We start from the raw sequence: 15,660 nt of genomic DNA on the forward strand, positions 1-15,660 counted from the left end.
ATTTATTCGGCTACCAAACAACCACTTAATTTCGCAGACGTGCTAGTTACGGAAATTGGCACACCTGTGAAACTAATTTAGTTTTGCGCTAGCTATCCATGTTTGGTGAGGATAGCTCGAGGGCTGGTTACCAGATAATACCATGCACTGTTAGCAAGAAGCTATAAATAAGAAACGTATTTGTATAGAGATGGAGCATGGTGAATGAATTCCACTTAATTTATGGAGTTGCCAAGATCATGGATTTTTCAGACACCGCACGCTGAATTCATAATCATTCGTTCATATCATTGTCATGCTTTCATATTCATACTGCACGGCGCCCTATGTAGGCCTTGTATTCTCACATATAAGGACTTTGCTAAGTTTACGGATGTGGGGCACATTGTTTGGAAAATTGAAAGATGTGACGATCACCTGAGTGGTGTGTTTATTATTTACTTTAATAGACTCCGGCAGAGGAGAAATATTGACCATGTCCCAAGAGAAGCCAGACGCTTGCAGCCAGACCCAGTCGCAGCCTCAGACCCAGTCCCAGAGTGGCTCCAGCTCCTCCTCTGCTCCATGCTCTGCCAGCCAGTCATCTTCTGGGTCTGGCACAGTCAGTTCAGTCGACACCATCCCTGTTAGGGACCTGGGCTCCATACCAGAGGAGCCTGAGCCACAGCCCTGGGGCCTCCTGCTGCCTATGCAGAGAGGCTTCAGAGCCCACAGTGAGTTCAACAACCACATGACGTGCACCTGTTACCTGGGTGGTTAGGATGCCTTTAGGCAGTGAGTACTGGGGGAGTTTAGTTGATTTAAACGTTTTGCTGCAGTTTGTACTGAACAAGTTTTCCACAATAGTGCGGGAACATTCTTTTGAGGTCTGTTTGAGCCAGGGCCCAGTTTCTCAAAAGCATCTTAAGGCTAAGTTCACTGTTAGAACCTTCGTAGGGGCATCATTAAATCTCTGAGTTGTTTCCCAAAACATTATTAATGTTGCACTTGAAAGTGCTTGTAATCTAACGCCTGCCTCAGACCACTTGTAGAACAGCTAAGTGTGTCGTTAATGCTTTTTTTTTGCCCTCACGCATCACTTTATACACAAGATCTCTGCTAAACAGAATAAAAATATAAACAGTAGGCTATAGGCCCATTTCAATTATATTAAAATGCATTTTCATGTTCAATTGAGTTCTATTTTGCTACTTGTAGGCTACCTACCATCTGTAATTTCTCAATATAATTCATGATGTGTAGCCTAACATGTGCACAATGATGTCCCAAATCAGGGATTTTGTGCATTTTTATTCGGTAAGCATTAGAGTAAGCCACTTCAGTATTTGCAGCAGTAGGTGGTAATATCTTTCTAGGAGATATTACCACCTACTGAGAAAACAACGCACTAAGTAACCGTTTTCTCTGTGTGGTGTTTTGGGAAACGCATGTTACATTTTCGGCCATTGTAGGAAAGATGTATTGTTAAAACACCCGTAAAACTAAGTTCCATCGCTATCGGGAAATCGGCCCTGATCAATAAGTGTGACCATTTCAAATCATAAAACTACTGCAGCAGCACACTACAACATCGTCCTCTGAGCCGCCATAATCAGTAATCACAATGTTCTTCAAGTGGTCTTTCAGATCAGTAGCATTTCCGTTCATTTAAACATTGCGCAATAATGTGTCCTGCTGAAGGTGGCCCATATGGCAACTGAGTGAGATTTTTTTTGTATTTTTCAACTAGCACTAGCATCTGTGTATTCTCTTCTCTTAGCCTCTATTGAAGTGATGGTGTTAGTTTGACTTTTTTCCTCAGACTGTGTTGAGGACAACGCTTGGTTTGGCAGGCACACTAAATGCAACTATTCCTTTGATGTCCCCATACTGAGGAAATCATCCAGATTTGCTGCATACAGCAATAAACATTTTAGGATATTCCGAGTAGGTCGATTTATTTTTCACCACTATCTATGTATTTTATTTAAGGAAGACCATTGTTTTGTTAATCAGTGTGCTCCGTAATGACGGTCAGATCTTTACCTTGCAGGAGAAGAACATTGTCTATGTCTTTGACAACAGTAACAATGGCACGTTTGTTGACGGTAAAGTTATTGGAAAAGGAAAAATGTTGCCACTAGCGAACAATGCAGTGTTGTCCCTTGCTGAAGAACGCCACAAAGGTACCTTTTGTTCCCCAGAGGTTTATTTCAATACATTTCTGTTTAGGTCACTGATACTTAAATAGCAGCAAGGAGGCCCTATCCATCATGACACTATATTCCATGTACCTCTAAACATTAAGTATGTTGCATCATTCCCTTAATGGTGACGTCGGCCTTAGTCTTTGCATTAATAATCAATTCAACTGATTTTCTCCCTTCAATAGTGTTTGTGTTCATTGATCTCATGGCGGATGAGCAGTCCAACCTACCCAAAGAGTTAAGCGAGAAATACATGATCACCAAAAAGATTGGAGTGTAAGTGAGCATTTTATTCATTTTAACTTGTGTATTTTACTAAATCTTGTTACTCATGGTTTTGTTTTGAATTACAGAATAACATTCTAATATGATTTGTTATACCAGTGGTGTGTGCGGGGAAGTGAAGCTGGCTTTTGAGAGGGCCACTTGCAAAAAGGTGGCCTTGAAGACTATCAACAAGAAAGATTTCCCGGCATCTGTTGGCGTAAGTCTTATCACCATTTTCCTCCTCTTCTAGTTTATGAATACTAACTAATGCAATAAATGTAACACTCATCTTTGTTCAATTATAGACTGCCACACGAAGTGCAGAACGAGAGATCCAGATCCTTCAAAAGATTGACCATGTAAGTATTATATCTAGAACTTATTATGATGTAATAACTGCCAAGGAGCCTAGTAAAGCAATGGCTCCTCATGTCCAACAATGTTTCCTTACCTGGGGTAATCAAATGCCATAGAAGTAGTCATTTTCAACGTATGTTTTCTACTGGACAAAGCCACAGACATCACACTTTTCTACCACCACCTCTAGTATTTGCCTGCTAATTTTCTGTGTGTAACTTTTGCCTCCTGTCTTTTCCAGCCATGTCTGATCAAAACAAAAGACTTCTTCCAAACAGATGACTCCTACTACATTGTTTTAGAGCTGTGAGTTTAGTTTTTCATTCAAGCAGACACTTTTTTTTTATCAATGAGAAACCATTATAATTTTCGTTGTGTGTAATAATTTCTGTAGCCCTCTGAAGAAGTATAATTGTCACAAGCATAGTATTTCCCTTCCCCTTTGTTTCCTGTTTCAACTGATAGCATGTGTGTGTTTCAGCATGGAGGGTGGAGAACTCTACGACAGGGTCAAAAGCAAGCAACAGATCAAGGAGCCGATTGCCAAGCTATATTTTTACCAGATGTTGAAAGCAGTAGAGGTGGGTGGATTGATGTATTTCTCAATTTTTCCTTCAGAATTGTTAGAATAGTGATATTTATGGTTTGCCTGACGACTCGCACTGAATGCTTCCGCTGCTTTATCAATTTCTACATACTTCAGTCTGAATCTGCCATCATTGAAGTCGTTTGTGGTGACGATGGGTGTTGTACAAAATAAAGTAATCAGCAATTGGATCGTCTCTAACCAGAGTATCAAAGCCAATGACACATTTTTAAACTTCACTACCCACTTGTTTTGGCTCTGGATTTCTAGGACCAGTCAGATGGTCTGAATGTGTTCGTGTTCTAGAAGGGTCGGGGAGGGATTCAAATCCAGACTCATTGAGGAGAAGAAACAAATGCTTGTGGGTGTGGCATTTGGCCGGAGCAATGAGTCTGGGTAGCCAGGCAAATTCATGGTAGGATTTATTAAATACATTCCGGTGTGATGTTGAAATGTCAAAATACGCCATACCTTTACACATCTTGTTTTATACTGGAGATACTGTCACTTGAGTAGATATTCGACTGCTTCCTTATACTGGTTCATCTCGCATTCCTTCCACTAGTACCTTCACAACAATGGCATCATCCACAGAGACCTCAAACCTGAAAATGTGCTGCTTTCGTCTCACGATGATGTTTGCGTCATCAAGGTAAGGTTTCTCAAATCCCAATGTGGGTCTTTCTTCCACAGTGAATGATCATGGTAGATCAAGAGTATGTGAGGGTAGATAAAGTTATCCACTTATTCATTGCCCTCCTGAAGTGGACCTCTAGACACACTAGATCTGGAGAAGGGAAAAAAACTAAAAGCTGGAGAAGGAAAAAAAACTAAAAGCTTGGTTGAATAGCCTCACTGAAGTGAAGAGTTACAGGCCTCTCTCTCTGTGACAGATCACAGACTTTAATCAGTCCAAGATACTGGAGGAGTCTGCCCTGATGAGGACCCTTTGTGGAACACCCACATACCTGGCACCAGAGGTGTTTACAGACGCAGTCACTGTGGGCTACAGCAGGGCTGTAGACGCCTGGAGTTTAGGGGTCATCCTGTTTGTGTGGTAGGGATCCATGTTCCTCATGCCAGGATCACAGACATAAGTGCTGCTTGCTCTGACTAGTAGATATACAGGACTGTCAGCTTTAATTTGAGGGTATTTTCATCCATATCGGGTGAACCGTTTAGAAATTACAACACTATGTACACAGTCCTCCCATTTGAGGGGACCAAGGTATTGGGACAAACTCACTTATGTATATTAAAATAGTCAAAAGTTTAGTATCTGGTCCAATATTCCTAGCACGCAATGATTACATCAAGCTTGTGACTCTACAAACTTGTTGGATGCATTTTCTGTTTGTTTTGGTTGCGTTTCAGATTATTTTGTGCCCAATAGAAATTAATGGTAAATAATGTAGTGTCATTTTGGGGTCACTTTTATTGTAAATAAGAAAATAATGTTTCTAAACACTACTACATTAATGTGGATGCTACCATGATTTTGGAAAGTCAGGTATATCCCTAATCATGGTAGTATCCACATTCATGTAGTAGTGTTTAGAAACATTCTATTCTTATTTACAATAGTGACTCCAAAATGACACACTACATTATTTACTATTCATTTCTATTAGGCACAAAATAATCTGAATCGCAACCAAAACAAACAGCAACTGCATCCAACAGGTTTGTAGAGTCACAAGCTTGATGTAATCATTGCGTGCTATGAATATTGGACCAAAAAAGTGCCCTTGTCCCAATACTTTTGTTGCAACTTTAAATGTTTCCGGGCTTATCAGTGTACTAAGGGCATTGTAATGCAACTATTTCAATCAATTTGCAAATAACTTGGGCCAAGATTACTTTTCAACAGCACACAGTTTTCCTGTTCACAGATTCACTTATAAGTGTTAATACTTTTATATGTGAAGTTTACTTCTCTCCCCCTCACAGTTTGGCAGGCTATCCCCCATTCTACCCTAATGCACGAATTGGTTTGTCAGTCAGTGATCAGATCACCCAGGGAATATATACATTTATTCCATCAAAATGGAATGGCATCTCCGATGATGGTAAGGGACTAATGTAAATCCTCATCAAAATGACCTAAAAATGTACTGCATGCATGTTTGGCTCTGTCATACGTGTGCTAGAGAACATACATTTGAAATGGATTCCACCTGTCTTGGGTTTGTAAACAACTTTTGCTACTTTACTACAGTCATATTGATAATTCAATGTTGCCTGAAACTTCTTTTACTTATCCAATCATGTCTAGCCAAAGATGTTGTGAAGAAACTGCTTCGAGTGGACCCCAATGCCCGCCTCACCATTGAGGAGGCTTTACAGCATCCCTGGCTGATGGTAAGGTTTATTGCGGTCTCATTGCCTGGCCCCAGTGCCATCAATGCGGGTACGTTTACTGCATAATGGGTATTTTGGGCTAGGCAGTGTTGTAAGTGTTAATGGCGAGTAATCTCTGATCCCATCAATCTCCATCTCAGGATGAGGCAATGAAGGAGATTGCTGAAGGCATCATGTACCCCAAGGACTCCAGAGATGCCGATGCCACAGCAGACTCTGGAGATGCCACAGTAGTGAGAAACAATGTCATTCTACTACAGTAGTTTCCCACCCCTCTCCTGGGGTACCACTAGACAGTCCACATTTTTGTTCTAGCCTGCTTTAACTAAGCAAGTTCTTGGTGTTTAGTTGAATTAGGTACTTAAGTGCAGGGCAAGAACAAAAATGTGAACTATCTGATGGTCCCCGCAGGAGAGGGTTTGCCATATGTCAATATTGTCCAGAGTATGGTGTTGCTCACAAAATTGAAGTATGTCTCTTATTACTTTAGGCCTCAACCGGAAAGAGGTCAAGAGAAGATAAGGAAGAGCAGCAGCCAACAAAGAGGTGACCAGGCCCATCCACAGAGGCAACATGAGCCACATTCCACCCTCGTCTCCCCATTGCAGACTCCCCTGATATTTTTCTTCTGGCAATTAGGCCTACTTGAAATCAGTATACAGTAATCCCTCGTTTATCGCGGGGGTTACGTTCCGAAAATGACCCGCGATAAGTGAAATCCGCGAAATAGAAAACTTTTTTTTTTTTTTACAATTAGCAACTATTACATGTATACAAATACAGTGACTCACGTGTAGGCCGTTTCGTCGACATTATGGGTTTAGGAGATGTTCGAAATTACAAGATAATTTGGCCAACTTAATGTAAATTTGCCAAGCTGTTTTATGTACGTACACATAACTGCACGAGACGACAAAATGATAGCACAATTCGTAGCATGTTTTGATACAAGAAGCGGGAGTGAGTTTTTAGCGAATCAGAATGCAGAGCACAATGCACCAAAAAAAAAAAAAAAATGCATTATGAAAATCCGCGAAATAGCGAATCCGCGATAAGTGAACCGCGAAGTGGCGAGGGATCACTGTATTGCATTTCATCACGCATCACTGTAATCATTCCCACAATGTCCCTGTTCAGGATAGTGCAATCAACTGGAATTTACTTGATTACTGCATGTTGAGTTCCAACTCGTGGGCACATGCAGAGCTAGCTCCACATTGTTCCAGTGGTGGTATGTGAAAGCTTCCATACAGCAGTTATACATTAGCTAGTGTAAAGCATAGCAGGCCAATTTTCAACTAACCTGTTCTTGGCGATACTTTTCTCCAGAATTGAGAATGACAAAAGTTTTCTCGATGTCCAGTTGCAGGTGGTTCTCCAAAAATATATTAATTCCACGTTTGCACCGAGTGAGGAGTTCCCTCGCCATTTTAGCTGCATCTTGCGTTTCCCCAAGAGCTTTGCAGGAACTAGATGTTTCTATGTGATACGGCCACATGTAGGTGACGGAGCGTCACACAGTGCGACCAAAACAAATAACTGCAGACATGCAAGAGGCATTTGCATTTCTCACTCGATACAAAACGTGGATTTAATATCTGTTTGAATATTCATTTTTTTAGGGGAGAACCACCTGCAACTGGATATTTATAAGATGTACTTTTCTCCCATATCAAGAACAAAGAAAGTATCACCAAGAACAGGTTAGTTGAAAATTGGCCTGCTATGCCTTATACTAGCTAATGTGTAATGGCTGTATGGAAGCATTCATAGATCAGCGCAACAATGTGGAGCTATGTCTACTGGAAATTGCCTCCTGTTTTGTAAATAATTGTTTTTGTACAAAAATGTTATTTTCCACTGGGTTTTTATTGTTGTGCATCCCATAATTCTTGATTTGTATATCATAAAAAAATCTTACTCTATTGAACATTTTCACCCCAGGTCAAGGTTCTTGTTCATTAACCTGAACCATCTAGCTACATATTTTGCATCATATCATAGTGGCTCATGTAAGGCACTCTGATCACTCACCCAAAGAGCCTTTAAACAGAACATCAATCTCTAGGTCAACAAGGACAGCACAAGCATAATCAGTGCATTAATCTGTGAGTAGTGTTGCTGTTAATCATTGTGCAAGCTTTTATATCAAACTATATTCAGATTATCTCATAGATTGGCATTGGACCTGTCCCAGAGACGGTGCAGCACTGTGTGTGCCTCGTCAAAAGAGTCCCCCCCCCTGGACCCGACTCTTCCAGCTCGGGCCGATCCTTCAGTATGTCTCTAACACCACCTAGGGGCTGAGAGCAAGCAGTCAATTTATTTAGGCTGACTCACGTGATTCTGTAAATGGGTAGCAATCAGACAATCCATAAATCTAAATATTCTATAGTATGTGGTTAAACAGACAATGTTCCTCGACTGCGTTGTAGGACCATATTTTCAGCAGAAATGTATGCTTCACCCAGTGATTGAACTCTGCTGGAGAAGTTGGTCCACTGCTCCTCACCTGCATGAGTTCACACAAGGTCAGCCAGGCTGATGTCATCTCCATAGAGGAAGGGCTGCCTCTTGAGGAACATGTTCTCCAGCGTGTCACCCAGGTCTGCTAAAGCCCTCTCCACCTTCAGTGGGTCTGTGGGCTGCCCTGTCATACGGGGCAGTAAAACCTACACCACAAAGCAGCATTGTGTGCCAGCAACAACAGACACAGAACATCAGCTATAACATTGCCTACAAAAGTCTTTGTATTGCAATTATGTGTAATATCTAGGCTGCAAAGAGATGGTGGGACTAGGCTACATTTTACCTGCCATAAAGCATAGTGTGTTCCATGAGCGAGCCTTACCTCCATGATAAAGACCTTGGTTGCATGTGGTGGTGTGTTGGTATGGTGCCGGGCTGTGTACTCATCCACTCTCGCCCTCCTCTCCATTTACATTTAAGTCATTTAGCAGACGCTCTTATCCAGAGCGACTTACAAATTGGTGCATTCACCTTATGATATCCAGTGGAACAGCCACTTTACAATAGTGCATCTAAATCAGGTGGCGAGGATACCGTTTACTTGGGACATTGTATTTGGTGGGCAGGTATTTTAATATGGCATCACTATAACAAGATGAGGGAGGGGAAATGTCCTTTTATTTTCAATTTTTAAACCCTTCAACTAGTAGGATCTGACCGTGAATCAAGAATCTTATCTCAGTCAGAACAAAGTCATTGTCGACCATCTGCATGGGATTTAGTTTTGTATACTGTGGAGTCCTATTCTCCCCTATATAAACATATAAAAAGTTGAGACAGGTTCATTTATTTTTAACTAGGCAAGTCAGTTAAGAACAAATTCTTATTTTCAATGACGGCCTAGGAACATTTCTGCTGAAAAACTGCCTTGTTCAGGGGCAGAACGACAGATTTCTACCTTGTCAGTTCGGGGATTTGATCTTGCAACCTTCCGATTACTAGACCAACGCTCTAACCACTAGCCCACCTACCGCCCCATGATGACGGCCTACCCCGGCCAACCCCTAACGACGCTGGGCCAATTGTGCACCGGACTTCCATTCACGACCGATTGTGATACAGCCTGGAATCGAACCAGGGTCTAGTGACGCCTCTAGCAATTGAGATGCAGTGCCTTAACACGGAATCCAAACCGGCTGCGCACTTGCGCTATCGTGCATAAATGTATTTTGCCCCTCCACACCAAACGCGATCACGACACGCAGGTTAAAATATCAAAACAAACTCTGAACCAATGACATTAATTTGGGGACAGGTCGAAAAGCATTAAACATGTATGGCAATTTAGCTAGTTAGCTTGCACTTGCTAGCTAATTTGTCCTATTTATCTAGCTTGCTGTTGCTAGCTAATTTGTCCTGGGATATAAACATTGAGTTGTTCTTTTACCTGAAATGCACAAGGTCTTCTACTCCGACAATTAATCCACACATAAAACGGCCAACCGAATCGTTTCTAATCATCTCGCCTCCTTCCAGGCTTTTTCATCTTTGAACTTATATGGTGATCCATCTAAACTTTCATTGTATTACCACGACAACCGGCAACAAAGTTCGTCTTTCAATCACCCACGTGGGTATAACCAATGAGGAGATGGCACGTGGGTACCTGCTTCTATAAACCAATGAGGAGATGGGAGAGGCAGATCTTGCAGCACGATCTGCGTCAGAAATAGGAATGACATCTATTTTAGCCCTTGGTGTCGCAGACGCTCGTTGGCGTGCGCGAGCAGTGGGTGCAATAATTGAATAACATGGATTTCTACATTTATTTTGCGACGCTCGCGCACGCGACGTGTCCGGTCTGGTCAGCATGTTAGACTGCTGCGCCACATGTTTTGGTTACTATAGAAACAACTGAAGCCTATCAATTTTTTTTCATTGTCGATTGTGAAATAATAGCATAGACTGTTGACATTTTGAATAGCTAGGTAGGTAGCTTGCAAGTATCCTACACACTGAGGATAACTATCAACAGAGATCATCCATGCATGCCGAAGTAGGACAAAGTTCAATGCAGGACAGCACTCTGCTTTTAAAACAATGTATCGCTCAGTCTGTTAAATGTATCAAACATATATATGCATTTCCATTTAACATGAATAATCTGTGTAGGAACCAGGAACCTTAAGGATAAGATTGCTTGCATGTTAGCTAGATGTTGTTGGTAACGTTACCTGTAGCCCAAAGGCCGGCAGATGGTAATATATGCCGGCCTTTGGGCTACGGCACTAGTTAGTAGCCCAGCCAGCTGTAAACTCACCTTTTCGTATCGCAACAGTTTTCACCGTGTGCGATATTGTATTGCTCTACATGGTTGTGACAATAAATCTAAATACACTTCTAATGCCTTTCTACCAGGCATTATAAACGTATTTGTATTCTTAACTAGGTACTGTAAATTACTCAGCCACCAACAAGCACTGCCACCAAGTGAGTCAAAACAAAGGCGTGCAGGCATATACTCAGTGCGTGCAAGTCGTAATCAATGGATGGACTAGCAGCAGACAGTGTTGCCAACTCCTCAGTAAGGAAAGTAGCTATTGGCTGTCCTTTAATTTATTTTTATTAACAACAAATCAATACAGAAAGTACATGAGGGAACACAAGTATATATAGATGATATACAATGGACAATCGAGCTAGGGGGTACAATATCACATTACAATTGCACAAGGACCTTAAGGGACATACATACACTTATAATTCTAACAGCTTTTTTGTTAGAGTATTTAATTGTCTTAAAATACAGTTCAATTTCTTTTTGTAGGGTAAGAAAATGTGTTTTTTTGTTTGTAAATTTACATTTGTGTATATGAAATTTGGCCAAAAGAATAATGAAATTAATTACATAAAAATGTTTCAGCTTATTTCTATCGTATGTAAAAAATAAAATAATAATAATAATAGAAAAAATAATGTCACAATTCCAACCCTCCTCCTTTTTCCGGGCTTGGGACCGGCAAAAGTGACCTAAAGAGAGACTCTGGCGGAGTTACCTCGTTTTTTGTTTTATTTTTTATTTTGTTTTTTATTTTAGTTTTCTTGATTTGGTTTGGTTTTTAACCTTGTAGGCTCCTCACTTAGGAGCCTACAACAAGTCACGGTAAAACATGAACATTTTTAGCCATAACATTTTAAAAAAAAAATTGGTATACAATCTACATTAACAATCTAAATGGACCAAAAAGAGACAATAGAAAAAACTGTCAATGTGAGAAAATTATGGTAGCTAGTCTGGCCCTAATTCAGGTTAATTGTTTTTTTTTATGTAAGCCAGGGCTGGATCAGCCAGCGGCAGCTTCCCGCATGCGCGATTCATTTGCAGTCTGGACTCGGAGGGGTGAATATCTCCTGCTCTGACTGCAGCTGGGAGGGACTGCTGCATGAGGACTGGGCCGCCTATGAGTGCTTTGGGACAGGGGTGGGGCCCACGCAGCACCTGCTGCTCGTTGAGAAGAGTTAGAACGATACGTGCTTTCACGTCAGTCTCCAATAACACCAGAAAAAGTCGCTAGATTTGTTGCTAGCTGCTTTTTTGAAAATGTGTCGCTAGAGTGGTCTGAATACTCGCTAAATATAGCGACAAAGTCGCTAAATTGGCAACACTGGCAGCAGATTGCCCATGATCCTTTTAGATTTTATTAAAAAAAGTACATGTTAGTAGAACGACAGAACAATTAGCTATAAAATCTTTGTTAGAACGCTTTACATCTAATTTCTAAGTAAATCTTTGCAGGTTATGCTCAGTTTTCAAAGTAGATCATATGGCTGTAAAAACAACATTATGGAAGTTACAAACCATCAGTTTGGTATTTTATTATGATCCCATTAGCTTACTCTTCTTGAGGTACACTCAAAACATGAAACATTACATTATACAGAACATGAATTAATAGACAACACCTCAAGGATAGAATTATCTACAAGCATTTCGCTACACTCGCAATAATATCTGCTAACCATGTGTGTGACCACTAAAAAATGTGATTTGATCAATTTAAAACATCTCACACAGCCTACATATCAGTACATACACAAAATATCTAGGTCAAGTAGGGAAGATGCGTTGTGCCATGAGGAGTTGCTTTATCTGTTTTTTTTTTATCAGGTTTTCTGTTCACTTGAGCAATCTGAGACGGAAGGGAGTTCTATGCAATCATGGCGGTACGTCTTCTTGAATTTGTTCTTGATTTGGGGACTGTGAAAAACCCCTGGTGGCATGTCTGATGGGGTAAATCAGTGTTGTGTGTAAGTTGACTATGTAAACAATTTGGAATTTTCAACACATTAACGTTTCTTAGAAAAACAAGAAGTGATGCAGTCAGTCTCTCCTCTACTTTTAGCCAAGAGAGACTGGCATGCATAGTGGTTAGAGTGTTGGACTTGTAAGTTCGAATCCTGTTTTTAAGTTCAGTTTTTGCTTCTTTTACTTTCGGTTTTGTACACCAGTTTCAAACAGCTGAAGATACTCTCTTTTTGGTTATTGAAAATATATTTTGCATCGGTTTAGATGGTAAAATGATTCTCTACACTATACATTGCTTGTTTTGTCACAATTGAACTTAGGTGAACTATTTGAATTTTAGCAACCAGGAAATAGCAGAGCGATTTCTGCATATTGCACCTTTAAATAACTAAAATATAGTAATTGCATAAGTATTCACCACCTTTATTTAGGCAAGCCTAAATTAGACCAGAAGTCAAATTTGTCTTAACAAATCACATAAGTTATATGGACTCACTCTGTGTGAAATAATAGGGGTTGACATGATGACTACCCCTTCCTCTGTCCCCCATACATACATCTATCTATCCCTTAGTCAAGTATTGAATTTCAAGCACAGTTTCTACTACAAAGACCAGGGAACATTTCAAAAGCCTCATAAAGAATCAGACATTGAATATATCTTTAAGCATGGTCAAGTTAATAATTATGCTGTGGATGATGTATTAAACCACCCTGACACATCAAAGATGCAGTCCTCCTTCTGAACTCAGTTGCCGGAGAGGAAGGAAACCGCTCAGGGATTTCACAATGAGGCCAATGGGAACTTTAAAACAGTTAGTGTTTTTATTTTATTTATTTATAACCAGGTAGGCCAGTTGAGAACAAGTTCTCATTTACAACTGCGACCTAGCCAAGATAAAGCAAAGCAGTGCGACACAAACAACACAGAGTTACACATGGGATAAACAAACGTACAGTCAATAACACAATAGAAAAATCTATATACAGTGTGTGCAAATGTAGTAAGATTAGGGAGGTAAGGCAATAAATAGGCCATAGTGGCGAAATAATGACCATTTATCAATTAAACACTGGAGTGATAGATGTGCAGAAGATGAATGTGCAAGTAGAGATACTGGGGTGCAAAGGAGCAACAAAATAAATAACAATATGGGGATGATGTAGTTGGGTGTGCTATTTACAGATGGGCTGTGTACAGGTGCAATGATCGGTAAGCTGCTCTGACAGCTGATGCTTAAAGTTAGTGAGGGAGATATAAGACTCTGGCTTCAGTGATTTTTGCAATTAGTTTCAGTCATTGGCAGCAGAGAACTGGAAGGAAAGGCGGCCAAAGAGGACTTGGCTTTGGAGATGACCAGTAAAATATACCTGCTGGAGTGCGTGCTACGGGTGTGTGCTGCTATGGTGACCAGTGAGCTGAGATAAGGTGGGGCTTTACCTAGCAAAGACTTATAGATGACCTGGAGCCAGTGTGTTTGGCGACGAATATGTAGCGAGGGCCAGCTAAACGAGAGCATACAGGTCACAGTGGTGGGTAGTATATGGGGCTTTGGTGACAAAACGGATGGCACTGTGATAGACTACATCCAATTTGCTGAGTAGAGTGTTGGAGGCTATTTTGTAAATTACATCACCGAAGTTAAGGATCGGTAGGATAGTCAGTTTTACGAGGGTATGTTTGGTAGCATGAGTGAAGGATGCTTAATGGCTGTGATAGGAGAAACTGAGGATAGATCAACAACGTTGTAGTTACTCCACAATACTAACCTAATTGACAGAGTGAAAAGAAGGAAGCCTGTACAGAATATAAATAGTCCAAAACATGCATTCTGTTTGCAACAAGGCACTAAAGTAATACTGCAAAAAATGTGCCAAAGCAATTCACTTTTTGTTCTGAATACAAAGTGTTATATTTGTGGCAAATCCAATAAAACACATTACTGAATACCACTCTCCATAATTTCAATCATAGTGGTGGTTGCATCATGTTATGGGTATGCTTGTAATCGTCAAGGACTGTAGAGTTTTTTATGATAAAAAATAAACCTTAAAATCCTAGAGGGAAACTTGGTTCATTCTGCTTTCCACCAGACACTGGGAGATGAATTCACCTTTCAGCAGGACAATAACCTAAAACAGGGGTCCGTAAACTTTTTCACTCAGGCCCCCCTTCCAGCATTGAGGAACATCCCGCGCTCCCCTTGTGCATACGCCACGTCTATTTCTATGGGCACAAGCACTGTTCATGACACAAACTTCAAACAGTTTGCAAAATATTTTGTAGGTTTGCACTAACCAATTTCGCAATTGTACCTTGTGCATTCTATCGCTATTACGTTCTATTAGTAAGTTGAAAGCCGGACTGAGTGCGCCAGTTGGAGCGCTCCCCCTCGCCCCACAGTTTGGGAACCACTGACCTAAAACACAAGGCCAAATCTACACAAGTTGCTTACCAAGAAGGCAGACAGTTTTGACATAAGTCTACTTGAAAATCTATGGCAAGACCTGCAAATTGTTGTCTAGCAATGATCAACAACCAATTTGACAGATCTTGAAGAATTTTTAAAAGAATAATGGGCAAATGTTGCACAATCCAGATGTGGAAAGCTACTTACCCAGAAAGACTCACAGCTGTAATCGCTGCCAAAGGTGCTTCTACAATGTATTGACTCATGGGTGTGAATACTTATGTAAAGGAGATATTTGCAAACATTTCTAAAAACATTTTTTCACTTTGTCATTAGCTAATTTCTTTATTATATTTTAATATTACCACTTGTTTTATATTATAATGCTGCAATGGCATTTTTTGTCCCATTGACCATGAATGATTCCTTTGTTCAGTTTCTAGACAGCCTCATTATCACATGCCCTGGAATGGCCATATGGCTGTGATTCTATTGATTTTAATCTCGGTAATCCAACCTCAAATTAAATGTTGAGTAACTAAAAAGTAAGTAAACTAACAACACATTATGACTACACTACAATATGATGCTGTAAGTGTGTAAGCACAAAAACATTGAACTGAGTGCTGGTTTGTTTGGAGATGATTTGGGTGGGAGTATGGTATGGTCCAGTTAAATCCATGAAATCATAGACTGCCTCATATAAAGTGGGCTGCA

General features: G+C 40.5%; 1 protein-coding gene and 1 pseudogene across 1 annotated transcript; one reads left to right on the top strand and one right to left on the bottom strand.

Moving 5' to 3' along the window:
• Positions 1 to 475: 475 nt before the first annotated feature.
• Positions 476 to 6,307, top strand: LOC120053972 (serine/threonine-protein kinase Chk2-like). The gene is made up of 14 exons (XM_039001319.1): positions 476 to 713; positions 1,802 to 1,926; positions 2,033 to 2,165; positions 2,372 to 2,462; positions 2,571 to 2,670; positions 2,759 to 2,812; positions 3,052 to 3,116; positions 3,292 to 3,391; positions 3,962 to 4,048; positions 4,290 to 4,453; positions 5,347 to 5,465; positions 5,672 to 5,757; positions 5,898 to 5,990; positions 6,248 to 6,307. The coding sequence occupies exons 1-14, from the start codon at positions 476 to 478 to the stop codon at positions 6,305 to 6,307; spliced, it is 1,515 nt and encodes a 504-aa protein (XP_038857247.1).
• Positions 6,308 to 7,926: 1,619 nt separating this feature from the next.
• On the bottom strand, positions 7,927 to 10,648 carry LOC120053981 (annotated as a pseudogene).
• Between the last annotated feature and the right edge of the window lie 5,012 nt (positions 10,649 to 15,660).

Source organism: Salvelinus namaycush, chromosome 1 (genome assembly GCF_016432855.1).
Source record: "Salvelinus namaycush isolate Seneca chromosome 1, SaNama_1.0, whole genome shotgun sequence".
Lineage (NCBI taxonomy): Eukaryota > Metazoa > Chordata > Actinopteri > Salmoniformes > Salmonidae > Salvelinus > Salvelinus namaycush.